This window comes from Camelus bactrianus, chromosome 2, assembly GCF_048773025.1.
Source record: "Camelus bactrianus isolate YW-2024 breed Bactrian camel chromosome 2, ASM4877302v1, whole genome shotgun sequence".
NCBI classification, from domain to species: Eukaryota; Metazoa; Chordata; class Mammalia; order Artiodactyla; family Camelidae; genus Camelus; species Camelus bactrianus.
Window position 1 is genome coordinate 135959280 of NC_133540.1, and position 24445 is coordinate 135983724.

General features: G+C 56.1%; 1 protein-coding gene across 5 annotated transcripts in view; it reads right to left on the reverse strand.

Moving 5' to 3' along the window:
- Positions 1-3830: 3830 nt before the first annotated feature.
- The window catches only part of UVSSA (UV stimulated scaffold protein A), a 30503-nt gene continuing 9888 nt past the window's right edge, over positions 3831-24445 (reverse strand). The window contains exons 8-15 of one of the 5 annotated variants that reach the window (XM_074352094.1): positions 21455-21563; positions 16436-16580; positions 15895-16020; positions 15069-15252; positions 14566-14677; positions 12287-12461; positions 11586-11694; positions 3831-10847 (exon numbers count right to left, since the gene is read on the reverse strand). In XM_074352094.1, coding sequence (XP_074208195.1) covers positions 10770-10847; positions 11586-11694; positions 12287-12461; positions 14566-14677; positions 15069-15252; positions 15895-16020; positions 16436-16580; positions 21455-21563 — 1038 coding nt within the window. In that variant the 3' untranslated portion in view covers positions 3831-10769. The remainder of the gene's footprint in view (positions 10848-11585; positions 11695-12286; positions 12462-14565; positions 14678-15068; positions 15253-15894; positions 16021-16435; positions 16581-21454; positions 21564-24445) is intronic. The other 4 variants (XM_074352097.1, XM_074352100.1, XM_074352096.1 and 1 more) reach the window with 4 other exon arrangements.

Consider the following 24445-nt stretch of genomic DNA (forward strand, 5'->3'; position numbering starts at 1 on the left):
CCCTTGCTCCCACGAGGCTTCGGGACCCCCCCCTGCCCACCCAGTTCTCAGCCTGGGGTTCCTGAGCCAGAGGCAGAGGTGAGTGGTGGCCTTGCTGGTACCTCTGTCCCCATGGTCCCACCCTGGTGTCAGTGCCATGAGGCCTGTCTCAGCCCCAGAATGTGAGTGCACTCTGGGGAGGCCCCCCTCCAGTCCCTAGGACCAGTCCTGACCTCAGACAGCATCCACCGCCAATCCTGGAATGGCACCCACGGAGTTTCCATCACATCAAAGGAATAAGAAAGGTACAACCCCTGCAGGTGCAAGCACAGGCTCACCTGGAGGCCTCCCTGGAAAGCTCCCCTCCCCACGCCACCCCTAAGCTCCTGCCCAGGGACCACTGAACCCAGTCAGAGACAGAGCACCCCGTGCCCAGCCCTATGGGTCCCCTGCTGTGTGTTAGGACTGGCTTTGGTTGCATGAGAGAGAAAATCTGAATGAACAGAAATTGAGAAGAGATTGTTTATTTTCTCTTGTGTGAGGGCATGCTGGCCTTTGGTGGCCCTGGGCAACTATGACACCTTCTCAGCGTCCTTGGAGAACCAACTCTGTTCAGCTCTCCATGACCCCATGCTGGCTGGGCCGGGCCCTCATCCTCATGGACCCATATGGAGGGTGAGGCTCCAGCCATCTCATCCGCATCCCAGGCAGCAAACAGGAAGGGAGAAAAGGTGCACCATCCTCCCTTTCAAGGAGGTTTCCCGAGGCCCATGTAACACAGCTGCTCACATCTCATTGGCCAGAGCCTGGTCACATGACCACTCCTAGTCAAGGGAGGTTGGGAAATGCGGTTTTTCAGCTGGTTGGCATCTCAGTCCTGGTAAAATGGGGAGAATGGGTGTGGAGGCTGCTAGCACACCTGCCACCCTTGCAAAGTACCCTAGTAGCTTTGCCCTTTTCCCTGCCACCTACCCAGCCTATTCCATCTGGGCATGTTGGGGACTGGTGTCTTAACCAGCCATGGTCACACTTCCAGGTGGACGGTCGCCTGGCCAGCCTCCCACCCTGTGTCCACCCCTCCTCACTGTGGCCCCCACTGCCCCACCCCCACGGCAGTCTCATGGCACCTGCTCCGTCCTGCCACAGACTTCCCTCCGGTGTCACCCACCCCCACCAGCTGCATCAGTGTCCACACACTCTAGTGTCTCCACCTGACCCTGTATGGCTTCCAGCTGCCCCTTGTGTGGCCTCCTATCAGCACCAAAGTTACCGAAAGAGCTGTCCATGCTCGCTGTCCCCCTGGGCTTCTCCACTCCCACCTGGCACAGCTCTCCATCCGTACAGCTCCCTGGACAAATCTGCTGCGACTCCTTCCTGCTGTGGACGCTGCGGGTCCCTCCTCAAAGCCTGGGGCTCAGGGACCCATGGCGCCCACCGCTGTCCCACAGAGGCCAGGGTGAGCCCGACCGGCCCAGCCAAGCTCCTCCCCAGCTTGGATTGCGCCTCTCCCCCACCTCACTACCCACCCCATTGTCCTCCTGCTCCCCACCAGCCTGGCCTTCCTGCCCCCATCCCCACGGTCCTCTCCTCTGTGGCCGCTCCTCCAGCCCACCCAGCCCTCCCCACACCAGTGGTACCCCCAACTCCCGCATTTCCTCACTGGTGACCACGTGCCCCTGCTCCTGGTCAGCCAGCCTGACCTACCATGCCCCCTATCCCAGGGTGGCACCGAGATCTCCATCCCGGGCCACTGAAGTGTCACTCAGATTGGGGGGACCTTCCCTTGCCACATGCAGGAGCAGGCAAGGCCTCATGGAGGGAGTGGTGTCTCTATGGGGGAGGGCAGGGCTGGACACAAAACCTGGGGACGGGCAGGTGGGTAACAGCAGGGAGGGGTCAAACAGGCCACTCTCAGGGATGCAAGGGTAGGATGTCTGTGTTGGTCCTGTCCATTCCATGCTCCCCCACCCTGCAGGCAGGCCATAACTCCAGGATGCTGCGTCCCACCCCATCCCAGACAGCCCTGTGCAGTGGCCCCTCTGGAGTAGCCCCTGCTGGGCACTGACCCGTTCTTTCTCCCTCTTAACAGGACACAGGGGCTGATGGTAGCTGGGTGCCTATCCCCAAGATAAAGACTTTTCCTACTTTCTGGGAAGTTGGACGCTGCCATGTGACTAGCTCTGGCCAAGATGATGTGAGCAGAGAGTGTGCTGCTGGAGGCATTCCCAGGAAGATGCCTCACAGGAAAGGGCTGAGCCTGAGGCACATTCCCTCCTCCTTTCTGCAGACCCAGACCTAGCTCCTGATGGCTGGAGCTCCAGCAGCTACATTGGGCCAAGAGGTAGCCTTGGGGATGCACAGCCTGGGCTCTGATGCTGGGAAGGGATGAGGCCCGATGGCTCATGCAGCCTCCTCACCAGCCTGAGCACTGTCTTAGGACAGAAGCACATTTAAACCCTCATGCCCTCAAGGCACTGTTACTTGGAGTTTTCCACTCTGTGAGCCAATGCTGACTGACACCCGCTGCTGTGACAGCTCTGCCCTCCTCTCTCCTGCCATCCCTCTGCCACTCCCTGGGCCGGCCCCTACCTCCTTGGCCTGGACAAGGGCCTGGCAGGATTCCACCCCATGCCCTACGGCAGTCACTGTGGCCCCAGGCTGGAGCCAGAGTCCCCAGCCCCATGTGGAGGCCCCACTCCTAACCCCTCCACCCATGGCTCCTGCCCTCTCACCTCCTGAAGGGAGCCAGCTGAATGAACTCCAGCACAGCCTCCCCTTGGTGCATGGCCTGGGGTCTGAGCTCTGCTCTGCCTACAGCGCCATCCAGTGCGGTTCTCATCTCCCCTGGGGTTTCCTCACCTGTGCACCTGGGTCACACCTGGCTCCGCTCCATCAAGAGTGCTCGATGGCTCACTACCTACCCAGCAAACTCCGGCAGCCCCAGGCCTGCGATGCAAAGCTGCCCCTCTCTCCTCTGGGCCAGGAGCCCCTTAGGAGTGGTCCTTTCCCAAGCCTGCCCAGGCTCAGGGAGAGGTGCGGTGGGCAGGGCTAGCTGGGCAGGGCCAGGCAGCTGCACAGGGACGGACCACCCCTCAGGCAGTCCACCCCGCCCGCCCGTGCCTGTCTCTCTCGGCCTGGGTCCTTCCCAGCCTGCCCTGCACTGGGGGGCCCTGCTCTCCTGCATGCAGGTGCACTCCTGTCCACATGGTATAGCTGTGCCCTGTTGGCTCCAAACCCCCTACAGTCCCAGGCACCCCCCACCGCCCCTTCCTGCCTTTTGGGGACCCAAGCAACATGTGACAAGTACAGGTGGGGAGGGGTGCTAAGGGCATGGAGGGAGGGGGTGGAGCTTCCCTCTGCCTCACCTAGGGCCTCTGAACAAAGTGGGGCCCACCCCCAGGACCCCCTGGGCACCAAGTCACTTGACAGGGGCCTTGGACTCAAGAGTGGCAGGGCCTGCTCCCCGAGGTCCAGTCTGCTGGACCCACTGGCCAGAAGGGCCAGCCCAGCTCCACCCCAGGTCCCGCCAGCCAGAAACACACTGACATGTGTCTTCATAAACACTCATGGAGATTCTATTAAGAGATAGGATGCAAAGGGCACAGGTCATACATTCATCCTGGATTACATTTTATAAAAGCACGTTTCCTCCTCCATCTCACTCCTAGTTCTCTAATTTTACCTCCAGATACAAGAGGACAGGAATACGAGAGGTCTTTGCCACAAGTGTGTGGTACAAAGCCACAGTCATTAAAATGGTAGGAACGTAAATGGGCAGAAAAGTTGATGGGACAGAACAGAATGTTTGGAAGTAGAACCACTGCGCGAGGGGACAGTAATATACGACAAAGGCGGTATTTCAAATCTATTAAAAAAAAGAATTAATTACCGGTGCTGGGACAACAGAACAGCTATTTAAAATAAAAAACTGAATTTCCAGGGCCAAACTTTATATCAAAATAAACAGTAAGTGTATCAGTGAGTTAAGCATGAAAATGAAACACACAGAAGTACTAGAAGAAAAGACAGAATCTTTAAGTATAATCTTTGGGGAAGGAATACGAAACTCAGGAGCCATGGAAGATTGGTTAAATTCAACTACATAAAAAAATCTATACAGCGAAAAACAACATAAGCAAAATCAGAAGATAAAATGAGGAAATATTTGCGACTTGTCATGTAGAGCTATTTTTTTTTTTTTTGCTAGTTTTCTGAATGAATAAAGAGCTTCTGTAGCTTAATAAGAAAGAAACCAATCTGCCAATAGTAAAATGAGCAAAAGACACGGATACAATTCACAGGACAGGATAAACAGTGACTGCTTTAATGTGAAAATGCTCACTCTCACTCCCAAGACAAATGTCAATCAAAACTACAACATGCCACTTTCTCACATAGCAAAGATCAAAACATTCATGACATGAAGGCCAAGGCAGAGCTGGCAACTGGCTGCAGGAGTGCTGAAAGTGTGCCTAACACCCCCCCCCCCCAGCTTGTCGGCAAAACCACCAGACCTGCCGGATCAAAGCATGTAAGGAAATCCCTGCCCAATTGTTAGCTAATCGCTAAGCTGACCAAGCAGGGACCGCAGTGGCTAAGCTAAGCACAACAGAAGACATAGATTTTACAGAATCAGTCCAGGAAATACACTCAACAAACAAATAATGACAGCAGCAAATTCCAGGGATGGGAGGCTCTTCCAGAGTTATTACATCATGTTATTTAAAGTGTCCAATTTTCAACCAAAAAAAAAAAAATTGAAACACCAGAAGAAGCAGGAAAAGTACAGTCCCATGCATCGGGGGAAAAGAGCAGCCCACGGAAACTGTCCCGGAGTAAGCCCACACACTGAATTTTCTAGACAAATACTTAATTTCCCCCCCTTTTTCAGTTTTATTATGTTGGATTATTATACGTACACATATATTGCACATGTACATTATATTGCGTGTAAATACACATATACAGCATACTGCACATTTTTTTAGTGATTTACATACATGTACTGATTATTGTTTCTAAGAACAGATTAGAGCTTTAGCTTTTTAAACTTACATAGGTATCAAAGGAATAGAGCCAACCACAAAATAAGAATCAACAGAATGTGGTGATCCAATCATAAAGGACAGTCAGATGTGACCACACATATTCAAGAGATCAGCCATCTTAGTTATACAGCAGTTCGTTTGCGTCCTTATTGTCATTGTTACTATTTTTTAGGTTCCTCATATAAATGATGTCACATAGCGTTTTTCTCTTTCCAGCCCACCTCACTTAGAATGACAATCTTCAGGTGCATCTGTATTGCCGCAAATGGCATTGTTTGTCTTGTTTTATGGCTGGGTAGTGTTCCATCGTGTATACGTACCACATCTTCTTTACCAAGCCATCTGTTGATGGACATTTGGGTTGTTTCCATGTCTTGGCTGTTGTAAATAGTGCTGCTGTGGACACTGAGGTGCATGTGTCTTTTTGAATTTTATTTCCCTCCAGATACATGCCCAGGAGTGGGGCTGTTGGATCACATGGTAAGTCTATTTTCAGTTTTTTAAGGAACCTCCATACTGTCCTCCATAGTGGCTGCACCAAACTACCTTCCCATCAACAGTGTAGGAGGTTCCCCTTTCTCCACACCCTCTCCAGCATTTATCATCCGCAGACTTTTCAATGATGGTCATTCTGGCTGGTGTAAGGTGGTATCTCACTGCAGTTTTGACCTGCATTTTCTCTGACAATTAGCGATGCTGAGCACTTTTTCATGTGCCTATTGGCCATTTGTATGTTTTCACTGAATTGCTTGTTTAGGTCTTCTGCATATTTTTGGATTGGGTTGCTTGTTTCTTTGATATTAAGGTGTATGAGCTGTTTGTATATTTTGGAAATTAGTCCCTGGTCTGCACATCATTGGCAAATATTTTATCCCATTCTGTAGGCTGTCTTTTTGTTTTGCTGATGGTATCCTTAGCTATGCAAAAGCTTAGACAAATACTTTAAGTCAGCTAAAGTATGTTTAAAGAACTAAAAGAAACCAGGTCTCAAGAATTACAGTATAAGAATAATGTTTTACCAAGCAGAGAGCATCAATAAGAAGAAAGGAATCACAGAAGAGAACAGAGTAGAAACTCTGGACTAAAAAGTGCAGTTAACTGAAATGAAGGCTTCACCACAATGATTCAACGCCAGATTTCCGTTGGCAAATGAAAGAACCTGTGACCTTGAATACAGGTCACTAGTTCCAGTCTGAGAAATAGGAAAAAGAATGAAGAAAAATGAACAGGGCCTCAAAGACCAAAGGACACCATTAACCACACGTGTACACACGATGGGGGTCTGAGGAGAGAGGGAAAGGGGCAGAAAGAATCCTTGGGGAAATAATGGCCAAAGCCCTTCCGAATCTGATGGAAAACAATCTCCATACGCAAGAAGTTGAACAAGCTCCAAGTAGGACGCACCCTCAGGGGCCCACAACCAGACTCGTCAGAGGTGACGTCAAAAGCAGGAGGCGAAGAGCGCACCCCAAACCAGCCAGAAAACCCAGCTCACTGTGCGCGAGGCTTCTCACCAGAAACCAGAGGCCAGAAGGCAGTGCTGGAAGAAAAAGACTGTTAAGCCAAGAATTCCATACCCAGCAAAACTACTCCTCAAAAGTGAAGGAGAGATTAAGACACAAATGGAGAGAACCCTCTGCCAGCAGACCCGCCCTGCGTGAGACACTGAAGGGAGCCCCTCAGGGTGAGGAGAGAGACACCGGATCCAAACCCTCAGAGAAATACAGAGCATTAGTAACGGCAACCACACAGCCAAACAAAGGACAGTGTAAATGCGATCTTGTCTGTGAATCTTTCCTTTCCCTACCGGATTTAAGACAACTACATAAAGCAATAATCACAAAACTATCTTCATGGGCCTGCAAGCTATTAAGATGCAACTTGTATGACAAAAATAGCACAAAGGAGCGGGGAGAAAACAGCTACATTGGAGTAAAGTGTCTGAACACTAATGAAACTAGGTTGGTATTAATCCAAACTAGACTGCATTAAGTAGTTCATTATAATCCTCAAAGCAACCACTGAAAGAATTAACAACAACAAAAAAATAGGGAGACACAAGGGAACTAAATAACTTAACACACAAGAAAAAGCAATAGAGGAAGAAAGATTTTAAAAGACACATAGAAAAATAGAAAGACGGCAGACAAAAACCTTATGGCTAAATGGACTGAAATCAGAAATCAGATAGCAGAAGGAAATTCGGGAAATTCACAAGTATATAGGAATTAAACAACAGACTCCTAAGCAAGCAATGGGTAAAATACGAAATCACAAGAAAAATGAGAAAGTACTCTGGGATAGATAAAGATGGAAATACAACATACCAAAGTGTCTGAGATGAGGCTACAGCAGTGCTTAGACAGAAATTTACACCCATAAACACCTACACTAAAAAGACAGATCTCATTTCCACTCAAACTAGAAAAGAAAAAAAAAAAAAAACACTAAACCCAAAGCAACCCAAAGGAAATAGAGATTAGAGTGGAAATTAATGAAGAATGAAAAATAATACAGAAAAGCAACTTTGAATAGATCGATAACATTGATAAACCTTTAGCTTGACTAACCAATAAAATTTTAAAAAAGAGAGAAAAGACTCCAACTTGTAAAATCAGGAATGGTAAAAGACATTGCTACCAAACTTACAGAAACAAAAAGGGTTATAAAGGAATACTGTGGACAACTGCATGTCAACAAATTACAACAAATAATCTAGATGACGTGGACGAAGTACTAGAAATACACAAGCCACTGAAACTGACCACGCAGGGTTTATCCCATGACTGCAGGGTGGTTCAACACACGGAAAACAGCTAATATAATACACCATTATCAGTAGGAAAAAAGGACAAAAATCACACGATCATTCTTCAATAGCTGAAGAAAGGGCATTTGACAAAATTCAACATCCCTTCACGACAAAAATATTCAACAAACTAGCAACCCAAGAGAACTTCCTTAGTCCAATACAAGCCGCCTATAACGCCCACGGCTGCCATCACACTCATTGAGGAGACTGGAAGCTTGACCAGACAAGGGTGTCCTCTCCCTCCACTTCTGGCACTGTACCAGAGGCTCCCAGAGCAACCAAGCGAGACAAAGAAGCAAAAGAAATCCAAATTGCCAAGGAAGAAACAAAACATCTCTCTTGCAGATGACACGACAGTGTGCACAGAAAACATAAGGAATCCACACACACAACCATTAGAGCTAGTGAGTGAGTTCAGCAAGGTTTCAGGACAAAATACCAACATAAAAAAATCAGCTGTATTTCTATGTATTAGCAATGAAGAATCCAAAAATGAAATTCAGAGAACAGTCACATTTACAACAGCATCAAAAAGAACAAAACACTTAAGAATACATTTAAGAAAATAAATGCAAAACTTGTACACTGAAAACTACAAAACACTGTGAAAATAAATTAAAGAAGTCCTAAATGGAGATATTCCAAGTTCAGGAATTATAAAATTTAACATTAAAATGACAACACAGTTGACAATGTAGGTGTTAGGCACGTTGAGTCTCCATGCACCCAAAAACCCTTGTGTGACTTTACAGTTGCTCCCCCAGCCCCACCCCGACCCCGTATCTGTGATTCTGCCTCCAAGGATTCAACCCATGATGGGCCGTGCAGGACTATAGTATTCATTATTGAAAACAATCCTCGTATGCGTGGACCTGTGCAGTTCAAACCCATGTTGTTCAAGGGTCAACTGTACTTTCCAAACTGATCTCCAGAGTCAACATAATCCCATCAAAATCTCAGTTGCTTTTTTCTTTCTTTCTTTCTTTTTTCTTTTTTTGCAGAAGTTGACAAGCTGATACTAAAATTTATTTGGGAACACAAAGGATGCAGGATGGCCGAAACAATCTTTAAAAAGAACAAGGATAGAGGACTCGTTTTAATGAAGACGTTGTCACACTGGCACAAGGACATACGGGTCTAGGGAAAAGAATTGAGAGTCCAGAAATAAATTCACACATTTATTGTCAACTGATGATCAATAAAGGCACGAGGATAGTTCAGTGGGGGAAAGAATAACCTTTTCAACAAATGATGCTGAGAGACCTGGACGTCTACATGCAAAAGAATGAAGCTGGAAGCTTTAAACCACATATAAAAATTAACTCAAAACGGACCAAAGACCTAAATTTAAGAGCTAAACCATGAAACTCTTACAAGAAAACATAAGGGCACAGCTTCATGCTCTTGGGTTAGGCCATGGCTGCTTAGATATGATACCAAAAGCACAAGTGGCCAACAGGAGAAGTCGATATACTGGACATCAACAAAAGTCACAGCTCTTGTGTTCAAGGAGAGCCAGAATAGGAGAAACACCTGCAACGCGCATAAGGGCCTAGCACCCAGCACATACAGAGCGCGCCGACACCTCAGAACAACAATTCAGTTAAAAACGGGCAAAAGATCTGGATGTGTCTCCAAAGACGCACAAATGGCCACTAAGCCTGTGAAAAGATGTTCATGTCATTCATCAGGAAAGCGCAAATCAAAGCCACGAGCTACCGTTTCACACCCACTAAGGCGGCTAAAGTTAGAAAGACTGACAATAACAAGTGTTGGCAAGAACATGGAGAAACAGGAACCCTCACACCCTGCTGGTGGGACGATGTAGCGATGATGTAAGGTGTGTAAAGCTGTGCAGCTGCTTTGGAGAGCATCTCAGCAATTCATCAGAAAGCTACCAAATTACACTTCTAGGTATAAACCCAAAAGAAGCGAAAATACAAGCCAACACAAAAGCCTGTGCACGGGCGGTCACAGCGATGTCACCCATCACAGCCTCAAAGTGTAAATCGCCCGAACGTCCACAGGGCACGGACCACAAAGCGAGGTGTGTTCCCACGTGGAGCATCATCCCGGCATGAAAGGGGTGAAGCGCTGACATGTGCTGCAACACGGAAGAACCCTGGCCGCGTGGTGCCCAGTGAGGAAGGCCAGATACAAAAGGCCACGTGTTGTTTGACTCAATTCATAGGAAATGTCCAGCAAAGGCAAATCCAGAAGCAGATGTAGACCAGACAGCGCAAGGGCTGCAGAAGGGTGAATGGGGGTCCTTGCAGGGTAACAAAAAGTCCCAGAACTAGACAGTGGTGGTGGGCGCACGACACTGTGAATGTACTGAATGCCACGCTTTAACGGAGTAAACGCTGTGCTATGTGAGTTCAGTCTCCATAAAGCTGCTTTTAAAAAAACAGAGTGAGGTAGTTCTCTGCATTCTGATGCGAAACCACCACCAGGACACCCGTGAGATGCCACAGGTGCCAACTGCGAATGATTCACCCCTTCACGTTAAGACACAAAAGCGGGTTTTCCTGGAGTTCCTCTGAGTGGCCACCGGCGGGGAAGGCTGGGAAGCTGGGGTGGGGGCTGCACAGTCATTCTAAATGCTGAGCGACTCTGATCCATGTCACCAAGCACACGGGCTGTGCAGGATGCCCTGGGGACACGGCTGCTCGAGCCCACCCTGGTTACCAGGCAGGCAAATCTGTAACAAGATGGCAGTGGCCACCCCGCAGGGGAGAGCCCACACCTCTGGGGCGTGTTAATCAGAATGTGTACCACCTCCTTGAGTTAATACATGCTACAACAGCAGCCACGGTCACTGCCCAGACCTGGGCCTGCTTTCCCATCCTCGTGCATCAGCAGGGGAAGAAAAGGAGCCGATGACCAGAGGGGACCACAAACCCAGCCTGGCTCTCTAGTTCAGCGCGTAGTTAAACTGGTTTGCAAACTTCTCGTGCTTCCTCTGATCCATCTGGTTCATGGCTGTGACCACCCTCTGCACGGCCGCCCTGCAGAGAAAGCAAAGCAAGATGCGACTGGGGAGGCCCCAGACTGGGGTCAGGACCCATGCTGGGGGCACTGCTGCACACAGACCACTCGCAGGCTCCCTGTGGATAGGCGACACAGCTCGGAAACCGGCAGAGCATCCCAGTCCAGAGCTGGAGACCACAGTGCGTGACTCTGCTGCAGAAAGTAGCCTTGGCCGTGCCCTGGCACCTCTCCCGCCACTCCAAGCCCTGAGGGTGGCTCCCAGGAACCCCAGTCTTGCCAGTGCCATGCTGTACCCCCAAATGACGGCATAGCCCGTGCAGCATGTGAGCACATGCAGCCAGGACAAGCCTGATTCACTCAGTCCTGCTGCGCCCAGAGCTGCACGTCTGGTGTCGGGGAAACACTGAGGGACATGCAACAGAAAGATGTGGAAGGCAGACCAAGTGCTTCTTGCCATCCAACCGCTGCCACTGCCTGGATGAGGCAGTGCTGGGGAAGCCAGGAGGCCCCTTGCCAGCCCTGTTCCCGGGGCACCCATGGCCCCCCGCAGGGAGAGCTCCAGGCCACCCAGCTGCCTGCAAGGAGCCCCTCGGAGGGCCCCATCAGCACCTGTGGCTGAGCCACAGGAAACCAGCCTCATGCCCAGAGCCCGGGAGCCAGGCCCTCCTCCGGACACCGACGTGCACAGCAGGCCAGCAGTGAGGAGCAGTGCCCACAGCTGCCGGGGCACTGAGGAAGCCGCCCTCCTGTCCTACCCGACTCAGGCTGGGTCCCTGGTGGCACCTCCTCTGCCTGGTGCGCTGAGCACCTTCTGGGCGTCGGCCCGAGAGGACAGCCTCCTGGACAGCACCTGCCTGGGCAGACCTCGGAAGGAGCATCAGCCACAAGTGTGTTTCTAATCAGAAGCCCCCATGCCTTCCTTCATCCCCTGACAGCAAGGATGCTGGGCTAGAGCCTCCCCACTCTGGCCCCGCCAAGTCACCACCAGCCAGGCAGGTCCTGCTGGGCCAGAGAGCTGCCTGGACCCCAGGGTTGGTGCTTGGAGCAGCACGAGGCGCCTGCTCCCTGGAGCTGAGACTTGCGCAGTAACCACCATCCCGCCACCCTTGGAGGTACCTGCCCTCCCCGAAGTCACCAGATGGACACGCCTGGGCCCTGACCACCCCTTCGAGGTCAGCTGAGCAAGGGGGAGCCTCAGGGCTGGCTCAGCCCCTCACTGGGAACCTCGGGTTCACTGGTTGGCTGGCAAAGGCCCCTCCTCGGGAAGAGGCTCGCTCATTACCCTCAGGGTGACCAGCTCCAGCCTCCACTCTCACCCGCCTGCCCTCTGCCGCCCAGGGGCCTGCTGGTCATGGCAGCCAGGGCCCTGGCTGCAGGTACATCTTGGGAGTGCGGTCAGCCCCCCTCCCGCACACCCAGGCCCGGGGCTGCGGCAGGACCCCAGAGAGGCTCTTACTTGGCGAAGACCTTCTTGGCAATGCGAGCCCGCGCTGTGTCGGCCTGCCGCCTGAGGTCGGTGAGGCCAGGGTGCTTCCTCCTCCTCCCCTGGCCTCTCCCCCTGGACCTGGACGAGCCAAGATCCACCCCAGTGGCTGCCTCCACGTCCCTCATGAACTCGGGGTCCTGCCAGTCTGCAAACAGACCCCAAGATTTCAGAAGACACCCAGCACCAACCTCACCTGAGCCCTGACCCCTCCTTGAAACGGGGGCTGGGAGGGCCACTGGCTACCCCACAGACCCACCCCTTAGGCAGGAAGGCCACTGAGGCTGGCGGCCAGGGGCAGAGCCACACATAGGCTGCTTCCCAGCCTCCAGGCTGGGCCGTGGCCCCCAGACCCGTCTGCTGGCCGGTGGGTGTGTGCAGCAGGGTCAGCCAGACTGAGGGGCCAGGGACTCTTCATCGATCCGAAGACAACTTGGTCGCAGGCGCCAGCAGACAGCCCACCCCTCCTGCAGGGACAACTGCCTCAGCCCAGGCCCTTCAGGGCAGCGGGAGACAGCTCCGAGGGGAAGCAAACATCACCCAGCCCCGGAGTCTAGCCTCGCCAGCCCTAGGCTATACCAGAGCTAGGTCGGTGTGTCCATCTGCCAGGACTAACAGCGTTAACTGTCAAAATGGGGGGGGGCTCCCAGCCCGGGGTTCCAACAGCAGCCCCACCGCTGCCCTGGCAGCTACTCCCCTCTCAGCCTCTGCTTCTGCTCCTGGGGAGGGGTGGGGGGGGCATCTGAAGGCCACACGGGGATCCCTGAGATTCAGCGTCTGTCCAGCCAGCTGGCTCAGGACAGGCACCCAGGTCAGCTACATGACAGCACAGCACCCCCCAGGCACCCAGACCCCAGCCCTGGCTTCCTGCCCCCGATGACACCACCATGCAAACAAGAGGCCCATGGGCCGGGGCCCGGGCCGCGGGCCGGCCACGTCCAGGAAGGGGAGAAGCCACGCGCCCAGACAGACAGATGGCGAGGCCTCCCAAGTTGATTTCCGAAGTGAAGGAATATGGGGCTGCACAACCCAGATACAGGAACCATTAATCCAAGATTAAGGAAAACTGTCCAAACAGTTTATCTCCCAGTAATGAGAAGGCGTCACAGTTTAGGAACCTGGTGAATGGAGCAATTGTTTAAACACAATGGGAAAACGCCGGCACCCAGGAGAGGTGGAATGAGCATCTCAGTAAAATGAAGGAGCAATTTAAAAGCCTTTGAAGAAAATCAATAGAAGCCGGGCGTGTGGCCGTCCTGCGTGCTGACGGGCCCGGAGCTCTGTGCGCATTGTCACCGAGGGTCGCGCCAGGGAGAAGAAAATTGCCCGGCCTGCGAGGGAGGCGGGGATCAATACTGTAGTTAGTAAAGAGATGCTATTTCACATCTGACTGGCCAGCGCCGGCCCGCGGCCCCAGCCCGATACCTGTTGTTAACAAGTCACCGAGGGCTGCAGAACCAGATACTCTTCAGGGCTGACACAAAAAATAGGCACTTAATTTGCTCCTGAGTGTGAGCCACCAGGGAAGGCCTCGCCCCGCGGATTAGCGGGTCAAGGCCCCTCCCTGCCGCCCTCCAGGCCCCGGGGGCCCAGGCGCCGACCTTGGGTGTGAGGCTGAAACCGAATCCTTGTCTCTTGCAACAAAGGAAAGAAGCCCACTAATGACAGGTGCCCAGCGGTGACCCCCTGAGACCCCCACTCTGCCCCCCGGGGCTCTGGGCCTGCCAGCTGGGCCTTTCCCAGAAGGGGCCCTGGGCCTGCAGGGCCTCCAGACCCCAGCCCACTTCTGACAAACCACAGACACATCAATTCGGGCCCTCCACCTCACCCTGAGTGTGTCGGCAGTGACGACCACTTCTGCGTGTCACCACCTGGCCGAGCTGTCCAGGGGCCCTCTGGGGGCCAGGCAGCCGCCGGCCCGCGGCACGTGCCAGGACGAGCCACCTGGGGCTCAACTTTTAACTTTTCTTGTTCCAGTTTTTCATCTGCTTAAAAACAGAATTAAGAACCCAGACTCCAGACAAACAAATGATAACAAGGTAGTTTCTGGTTGTGGGTGTGTCCACATCAGGAGCCCTGTGAAAGCCTGGTGGGGCAGGGGCCTGAAGGTGGAGTGTTCCGGCCACACTCGTGAGTTACAACCAGCAGGCGGCTGCAGGTGACCATGTGCAGGCACAGGGCTGCCCTGGGAACTGACGGGTCCGGGTGTGTCCCTATATGGTGCCACCCCCATCTTGTCCCCCCAGACCTACCCGGGCGCCCCGCTGGCCTCTGCAGCTGCTGCCTCTGCTCCTGGGCCCTGTCCTCTGGGTGGAGGGGCCGTCCTGCTTCGTCTCTTGGGATGATCTTCCCATGGAAAGGGCACTGCGGCGAAGGATAGAGGGATTCTGATGCCAGAGGGGCCGCCAGCCTTCCCCAACAGGCTCGCCCTCCAGCCACACACCCCTCAAAGGAGGGGCCTTGGGCATGGCCATGAAGGAGCCAGGCAGTGGAGGAGGGTCTGGGGCCTGAGTTAGTCTGGCCAAAGCCCCGCCCAGTGCACAAGGCCACCTCTGCAGACGCTGGGGCAAGGCACAGAACGGGCTCAGGAGGATGTGTGCGCGTGGAGGTGGGGGCCAGGAACAGAGGAGGAGCGTCTCAAGTCCCGTGTCCACGTGTCAGGCCACCGGCCCGCGCAGGAAGCCCAGGCACAGCCACAGACGAGCCCATCCTGTGGAGGGGGTGCTGGCCAAGATGCCCCCGCCCCCCGGCTCACCTTCAGGCGGTCCTGGCGCTGGCAGAGCCGGCCATCGGGCCGGGGAGCGCGGCATTGGTGCTGCACAGGCTCAAACTGCCCCGCGAAGGGGATGCGGCGGCTCCACAGCGACTCAGACACAGCAGCGCCGTCCTCTCCCACGTCCGCCTCGAGGGGCTTCCAGAAGCGGTGCTCAGAGTCCGACCTGCGTGCAGACCCGAGACTCGGCACCACTGCAGAGTGGCCACCGGATGGTGCCAGCAGCAAAGCCAGGCTGGCAGCTGAGGGTGGACCTCTTGGGAGCAGAACCCAAAGATACTCGGGCCTGTGAGTTCACCCAGGACAAGCAGATACCCAGCAAGGCAGGGGCGCCGTCAGGCACCCCTGACCCCCGCCACACGCTGCCCCAGCCTGGCCTGGGCCTGTGGCCTGTGCCCCTCTCCTCTACGACCCTGGAGAGAGGCGGGCTTCCCAGAAACTTCTTGCAGAGCCTAAGCCAAGCCTGGCCCAGGCAGAGGTCCGAGTCAGAGGACCACGGGGCTGTCGTGGCAAGGGCCTGGGTGGAGAGGCTGGAAGGAGCGGGACGGGTTGGGAGGGACCCCAGACCCTGGAGGACAGCCCTCCAGGCCACCATGAAGCCCGACGATCAGGGAGGACAACACAGGACGTCCCACTGAGGAGCGACAGGGAAGCTGAGAAAAGGACACAGGACATGTGAGGGGCCGCCTCCTCAGGCCACTCGTGGTGCCCTGGGGGCCCACAGCAAAGCTGGGCCGAACCCAGGCTGAGTCCCCGGGCCGGGGCAGGAGCAGGACAGGGCCCACAGGACCACGGACGCCGCACTCACTGGAGCATCTCCCTGGCCGGCAGCCGCTCCCGGCCCCAGTAGCACAGGTCCACCCCGAAGGGCACGACGGGCGCCCGGGCCCGCTCTGCAGCCTGCGCCTTAGCCTCCTCTGGCCCCCGTGGTGCCCTGGAGAGCACAACACGAAAGAGCAGGATTCGGTGACGCGGCGCCTGGAGCCGGCCAGAGCCACCCACCCTTCCCCTCCACAGCCCGCTGCAGCCCCAGTCAGCACACTGGAGCAGTGACCTCCACTACCTCCGGCCCGGGCCCCGGGGCAGCTGCCTAGCCCCTTTCAGAAGCCTGGCCGTCCTGGGACTCCATGGGGAGCTGGCTTTGGATCCAGTCGTCATGCTGGGCCTGGGGGTGCCCTGTGGTCGGCCCCTCAAACCCCAGGGCCTTGGGCCCTTGTGCTGCTTGCACACCAGCTCTGAGGACCCCCTCCCCCAGCACAGCAGTGCTTGCGGGCCACGTGTGCAGGCAGGGCAGCCTCTGAGGCCAAAGGTGGGCCTGGCCTGGGCAGAGGCTGGCGTGCGGGAGTCACCTGGGGCTTGGGGGCAAGGGCACAGGCAAGTGTTGCCGGAGGTGATGCAGCTGCGCGGCCACAGAGGTGGGGTCAGACGCCGCCTCCTCCTCGGGCCTTGTCCTCCTCGCCTGCAGGCCTGGCGCAGATGGCTTTTTCTCCAACCCTGGGACGGAGACATGTCTGTTCTTGGCCACTGTCCCATGACCCCGGACAGACTTGCAAGGGCACCATGTCCCCATCCCACATGTAAGCGTGCCGAGGCCCCCAACAGTACCCGCTCCGCTGCCCGCCAGATATGGCCCCGACGCAGGCATCTCACCAAGGCCACCAGGCCACTCACCTGCAGGCTGCGTCCACACCCAGGTCCTCAGGGCAGGCAACTACTGGATCCCACCCACGCCGCTCCCCAGCCCGCTGGCCTGTCTGGGCTCCCCAGACCCTTGCACGCCCCTCCCAGCTGGGCACAGGGACTGGGGCTCCCAGGCTGCCCAGAAGACCCCAGAGGCACCCCCACACTGAGGGCGTCATCTCCCTTCCCCAACAGCCGGCGGGAGCCCCTGGCCGGGACAGAGCACTTGTCCCTCTGCGGAGTGGAGCGCCTGCACTGCCAGGAGAAAAACAGGTGAATAAAGGAACAAAGTATCTGGAGGACAGGGAGGACCAGAAGCCAGAGCTAGAGACCTGACAAGGACCCTGGGAGAGGAAGCCGCAGGACGGAAGCCCACAGGCAAGCAGGGCCTCAGTGAATTCCAGGTGGCCGGAAGGGCGGGGAGGGTGGCTGCGGGACGTGCGCCGGTGTTCGGAGGGGACAAGCTCCCAGGAGCTCACGGTTTGGGGGCGTCAAGGGCAGATGCGCCAGTATCAACGTCCCCATCGCTGGATCCCAGACAGAGAGGAAGAGAACTGGTGTGCAGGAAGCAGTGGGAGAAGCAAAGAGCCCAGCCCTCCAGGACTTTGAGGAGGCCCGAGGGGCTCAGTGAGTGTCAGGGAGGAGATGGGAGGACAAACACGTTAGTGCCGTAGAAGGAAACACAAGAGCATCAGATGTGAAGAGAGAGGCCTGCAGAGCTTCCGAGGAGAAAGCCGATGCCCCAAAGCCACAAGCGCTCGCGGGGACCCTCGTCTCCAACACAACAGTGAGGGAAAGGCCTCGGAAGGCACCTCACACTGGCGAAATGCCACCCAGATTCAGAATTTCATACCCAGCTACACGAGGTTTCAATGTGCAGGTGCAGGAGGTGACTCCACCCAACTCCACATGATGACCCGCCTGGAGGGCGTGCAGGACTTGCTCCCTCTAGCCCAAGCCTCCACAACAATCAGAATTCAACTGGTTTCCGGACGACCCTGGAGGCCGGGGCAACGGAAGCAACCATGTCCCTGACCTTGCACAGGCCCGGCGTGGACACAGCATGCGGCGAGGGTGTGCAGTGAGCGTGACGGTGACCCCCAGACTGGGCGAGACCACCTGAAGCACAGCATTTCGTCGCTCCGTTTACACCACGTGAACACTTCTAAGACCAGCAGAAGAGACGTTTATCCACCCCACAAGAAGTGGGGAAAAGGAAACAGCAGCAATGGCAAACGGAAAAGGAAGTCTGGAGAACAGAAGCATGGGGGCCACCGAGCACAGCCGGGACCCCAGCGGCCACTACTCAGGTGGGTTAAAGTCACTCAGACCAATTCGCCTAAGAACACCCAGCCCCCAGTCCACCCGAGAACCCCTCAAAGCAACCGGTCAACAGAAGGCTGAAAATAAAAGGACGAGAAAAGACTTGCTGTGCAAACGGGAACCAGGAGAAAACTGAGCTGACAGACACCAGGAGAGAAACCAGGCCTTGTTAACGAGGGAACACAAGGAGTGACCACGTGTGCAGACGTGAGCGGCTCCAAGGACCCTGGCCGGCGGCCGGGACCCAGGGGTCAGTGGAGTCGTGGCTTCTCCTACCGACATCGTGGGACTTCACGCCCGAGCAGTCCTTCCCAGCACACACGAGAAGCGGCCACGACAACCAGGGGGCAGCCCCTGGGGCCACCAGAGGAGCAGATGCGGCAGCGCAGACCTGTCTGCGCCCCCATGCTCCCTGTGCACCGGCTTTCCTCACCACGCCTCCATCCACCTGCACAGAATTCAGGATGTCCTCCACTTCCAGAGACAAATCAGAAAGCACATGTCGTAGCACTGAGCACTGGACACCAAGGGAAGTGCTCCCTGGGCAAGGAGAAGGCCCTGCTCAGGCCACTGTCACAGCGCCTGGCTCTTTGCAGCAGGGTCTGCACGCAGCCTCTCGGCACAGGGCAGGCGCCTGTGAGTGTGCCATCTGGTGCTTCTGCAGACGACAGAAGAGCTGTGACAGAGGCCTGGCGCGGCCCACAAATCCGAAATGTTCACCCAGCCCCACCCCCCACCCCAGAGAACGCTTGCCAGCACCTGCTCCAGACACCTTTCCAGGTCTAACAGGACCCTGTGAGTGGGGGGCTCCCTGCTTCTCAAGTGCCCGTGGCTGAGGGTGGGGGAGGGCCACCTGGCAGTGCCCTGGCTATGAGCCCCGGAGACATGGGCACACTTGGAAGGTAGGCGGGACCAGCCAAGTCACCAACACATCCCAGGTGGTCACAAAACTTCCAAATGCCCCCACCGCCGTCACCCACCGGGGCAGACCCTGACACGGTCATGCACGGGTGCACACACGGCAGCGCGGCCGGTAAGTGGCCGCCGTGGCACTTAGGTGGATACAATCACAGCCACGAGATCAATATGAGAATTCCTCAGAGTTACAAGAATGAAATATATTTTTCATCGATTTGTTGTTTTAAACCATTAAAAAGATGGGTAAGCGTGTTGAAGCAGGGTAAGTACTCGGCACTGAAAAAACACTACCAGTTTCATGTTGTCCCAGAAAAATCAATCTCGATGACATACTTTCAAAGTAAGAACCCAAAAAGCAGGCATGCCCCAGGCCGCGGGCTGCGATTTTGCAGAGAACAGTGACTCCTGGGAAAACTGGGGGCTGCACAGCTCCCACTGCCCAAGGGCACCGGACTGAAGCACCAGATCTCGGCTCAGATTTACTCCCAAGGTGGCTTTTAGAAAGAGCCGTAAAAATGTCCAAATCCCCCTTTTCGTGTAAATTGACCAAGTGGCCGCTATTGGCCTGAAGCACTGAAGCAGAGGGGGGCGGGGGCGGGGGCGGGATCGATGGCAGGGAATGGAGAGGCCAGGGCTTCCCACGGAGTTCGGCCGCGGCAGCAAGCTCGACTGTATTGATCTCGCCAGTTCAGCTGGCCTTGTAATTAAAATGTAAATTCGAGAAAGAGATTACGTCCTGACAGAAATGGCAGGATTAAGGGGAAGATAAAAGCCCCTCTGCGAAAATTCTGAGAAAGAAAAGGAGCGCCATGTGGATCTAGACCGAATCCACTGCAGACTCACCGCGTTTAACTGAAAAAACAGCGGCAGAGCATAAACCAGCATTATGAACTGGCTCACCCAGCACCGGCCGTGGGCCCGTGGGGACTTCAGCGAGGCCGCGTCCCTGCCCAGCTCCAGCGCCCACCTGCTGGCACCGGTACCCTCACGAGGAAGAAGCAGCGGTGGGGTGCAGGCAATGGCGAAGGCCCACAGCACCAAGGGGGCCTCCGAGCCACCTGGGTGGCGGGGCCCTTCGGACGAGGGCTCACAGACTGTCCGGACCAGGAAGAACCAGGATGGTTTACCTCTGTTCTCGTGCCTGGGGCCTCGACTAGGAGGACAAGTGCCTGCTGGGGCTGGGTGCCCTCAGAGCCGGGCCCTCCGGGAGGCCTGACCCAGGGTGGGACAGTGGGCAGGGACCCAGGGAACGGGCAGGACTCTGGGTGTGGGAGGGCAGTCACTGCACCTCTGTGTGCCTTGTGGGTGTGGGACAGCATGAGCTGCGGGTGGCAGATGCCCGGGCACCTGGAAGGACACGGAAGCACAGAGGGCATGGGAGTGGCCCAGTGGGCAGGGGGTGGGGGACAGCGCTGCCCTGGGGTGCCCAGAGACGAGCCAGCAGGCACAGGCAGAGAGTAAACAGGCCCGAACACCGGAGGGTCGGGAAGTCCGTCTGTTAATCTGGCATGACACCGCGATGGGTCATGTCTGCACCCTGGGCTCCAGGCATCCAAGCTCGTCGACGATGCCACACCTCACCCCACACTCAGACTCTGGTCGCCTCGGCCACTTCGCCACAAACCCCACAAGCCCTTGTTTGTTTGCTTCCTTGGATGAGAGATGCCTCCTGTACAGACCTGGCTTTTGGAGGTTTTCTGGGAAAGAAGAAAATTCTACACAGGAAAGATTGGTCAGTCGCAGGTGGGCGAGCATTCCCCGAACTGCGTCTGTGCTCCACGTCCTGGAGAAAACAGACTCTCGGCTGGACGCTGAGCCCGTGACTCCACAGGCGGCAAGGAGGATGTGGCCTTACTTGTGGCACTTACAGAAATGGTGACTGCACAGCAGGGGGGCCCCGAGGGCATGAGGTGGCTGCCCCCACCCACTGAGCAGCAGTGGCCCCGGCCATCGACTCCCTCGCAGCCCAAAGGGCCCCATGGCTGCAGGAATCGCACCATCCGCCCCAACGCCCTCCCTTGAGTGCAGGAGCCCCAGGCCTGCTCTCTGCTCGGAGGGTGCCCCTCCTGCCCTGGACCCGCTCCTGAGATTTCTGTGACCCCAAGCAGGGCGGTCCTGCGCCAAGGTGGGGCCTGAGGCTGCTGGGTGAGGAGTCAGCACAGGCCTGTGTGCTGAGTCAGGGGCCTCGGTCTGGACAGCCCGCTACCCCTGCAGGAGCTGGCGGCAGGGCCTGCCCACCCAGGGCCAGTGAGCAGCCTGCTCACAAGGGAGGATCACAGGACTGTCCATAAAAGCAGCTCTGCAGGGTTGCCAGGCGGGACCACGGGGAACCTCAGGACCATGAGGCACAGCCTGGAGTGCCCAGTACGACCCGGAGCCTGCTTCCCACTCGGCGGGCCCTGGACCGGAGGTGAGCTCACGCCCCCCAGGCCCCTCTGGCCGCTCACCGTACTCAGGCCGCAGGTGCTCAGGGATGCAAGGCTCATACCCCTCCTTCTCCGGGACCTCCACGAAGTCCTCATCCTCGTCCTGGTCCTCGTCCCCGGGGGCCGCCTTCTGTGGAAATCCCCAGATCTGTGTGAAGGAACCACAGGCAGAACCCCAGGACCCCTAGTCCTGCCCCTGTGTATTTCCTCCAGGCTGGGGTTTAAGCATCGACCACGAGGGATGCGCCTATGGTCACCTCCCGCCTGCTCCCTGCCTAAATCCTCCTCCAGCTGTCCCCTTGAAATGCACGGAGGGGACAGCCTCAGCCCCCTAGAGCCCGGGGTAATGGCAGGGCCTGAGTTGCTGGCCCTCCTTCTAGCTCCAGCCAGGCCAAGGCACTGCGTCCTGTCCACCTGGGCCTCTGCTGGTGCCGGTGTGACCACAGCACTTCTGGAATATTCTGTCCCTAAAATGACTTGTTAAAAAGCCACCAAGCAAAAGCTTTCTCCAGACAAGGCTGCCCTCCCCGCCCACTTGGCAAGACATGGGCACCTGTGCCACCCCTGGGGGGCCCAGAGGCCTGAGAGAGCCCCTGCCCCCAGCCCAGGGCCCTGGAACTTCTCCGCCCTCTGCCCTCATCTGCTTGCTGGGGGTGCAGCAGGGACCCTGAGCATGAAGGGCTTACCTTATGGGGGCAGAGGGCCCCCAAAGGGCAGGGCGACCGATGGCCACACACACTCATCAGGCACCAGGGCCGTGTAGAGCGGGAATCACGTGTCAGCAGCCCTCCCTGCTCAGACCCTGACGCATGGCACCCCTCTGGGCCAGCTCAGCCTCCTGCTCCCCAGCCCTCTCACCCCACATTCTCAGCAACCCCCACAGGGACCTGTCTTTCCAGAGCAGGAAGGCACTGGGAGCCCTGCCCTATGGCCAACCCCACCTGAAACACTTGGGGCCCCTTTCTGCCTCTGGCCCACTCAGACCAGTAGGGGCTTCTGCCCCAAGAACCCACCCCAAGGAAATACCCAGAGAGGTGACCCCTGCCGAGTCCATACCAACTGCAGCTGTAACCCTCTGATGCACACATCCCCTCCTACAGTCCACCTCACACTGTGGCTCGGAGGCCCGAGGTGGCCGCCTGGGCCCGCTGACCCCCAGGGAGGAGGCCAGCAGGCACCGCCCCCGCCGACCGTCACTGCAGGGCCAGGGGCGGCCACCAGCCCAGGCCTGGCTAGCACGCCGCCTGCCAACCCGGGACCCAGGGACCCAGGAAGCCACGGAGGAGCTGCCCTAATCAGATGCAAATGCACTGTGCTCGCACGGCTCGTGGTGCGTCTGGGAAGAACGGAGACATTAATCACTGGAAACTGTAATTTTTGTTATCAGTCTAACACTGATCAAAAGGGAAGCCTGTCTCCGCCGCTGACCTGTGAAACGTCCCAATTATACTCTTTGGAAATGACAGGGGCACTTAACTCCCGAGCCGGGCAAATGGCGACGATCAATCACGTTTGAATAACAATGAGCCGCGGACCTGAAAATTATTTTTGTATAGAATCTACCCAGGAATTTATGAAAGGTGGAGAGCAGCCCAAGGTTTTCGGGCATTACGGTCCTGGCTTGTGCAGCGCGTATCAAACACTAAACAGAATTTATGTGTTTTAATTTTCTAAAAGGTAGCTGTGGACTGGGTGCTACAATGCATAACATACAGTGCCAGCTTTTAAATATGGGGGTCGTTTTCATAAAATACTATGCTTATTGCCCACACCCTGGAATTTCCCCAAGGACTTTTATTGAATTTTCATTTCCCCCAAAATACTCAGCTGCTCTGCTAACTATCAGGAATTATACCTTCTTTTCCCCCAACCAAAGTTGTTTATCCCTGTGATTAAATACAGAGCCCCAGCTCCCTTGTTCTTAAATTAGTGCTGACGAGGCCGCACACGTGTCCAGAAGGGCTGTCAGGCCCACTGTCGCCTGGTCCCTGGCCCGGCCCCCAGGCACAGCTCTGCTGGGAACAACCCCAGGGCTCCCAAGCAGGCGCCACTGCGGTGATCACTCCCACACTCGCATCTCCTGCTCCTTGGCAGCTGGGGTGACCCCTCAAACGATGGCAACACAGAAGCAGGGACTTCACTGCTAACACTGCACTCAAGCTTGAATGCACGAACCGAGGGAAAAGGGCAGCAGCACCTGGTGTCTGGAGGCACAGGTGTCCTGTGGCCGCGACGCCGGGCAACCAAGTGCCTGTTCAGAGGGAGGAAGCAACCCACCAGCCAGGCCAGACAGGCCTCCCAGGCTCTGGAGGAGCATGTGGCTGGAGAAACTGAGGCCGCAGGGAAGACTCCACCGAGCACACTGAAGGGCCCGCCCAGGGCTCCAGAGCAGTGTGGTGGCAATTCCCTCAAGGTTCAAGGGCACAGACTGGGTCAAAAGGCAGCACTGGGTGCGGGTAGGGAGACGCTGGGGGCAGAGCAGGGGCGTGTGGACACTGCCAGGAGCTGGGAAGGAGGTCACCGGCCCGAGGAGGAATCGGTGAAGGTGGGCAGCTTTTAGCGTGGGGTCAGACTAACTGTTCTCAGGAGCCGTCTGCTGGGAGCTGGGCTTCCCAGTCCTGATGAAACATCACAGAATACGCTGGGGAAACCAGCCCCGCCCCTCACCTGGGGGCCCAGAGGCCCCACCAAGCCCACCCACCCAGGGCCTTCGCCCACCTCCCTAACAGGTGAAGACCTTGGGGCCTGGGGGCCGGAGGCTCTGGGAGAGGCCAGCCCCCTGGACTGAGGCCTCCAGAGGCGGCCCCAGGCCTCCGTCCGGTTTCATTCAAATGGACTCTCACCCACAGTTAAAAGGATTTAGAAAAATGAGGTTCTGTGATCATAATTAAACAGGCAACAGAACGGCTAAAATATACAATGTAATCAGTTTACGGAAGCAGGTAGCGGGATGCTAATTACCGGAGGAGGCTGGGAAGAGTCTGCAGGCCGGGGCAGACCAAGACATGGCTG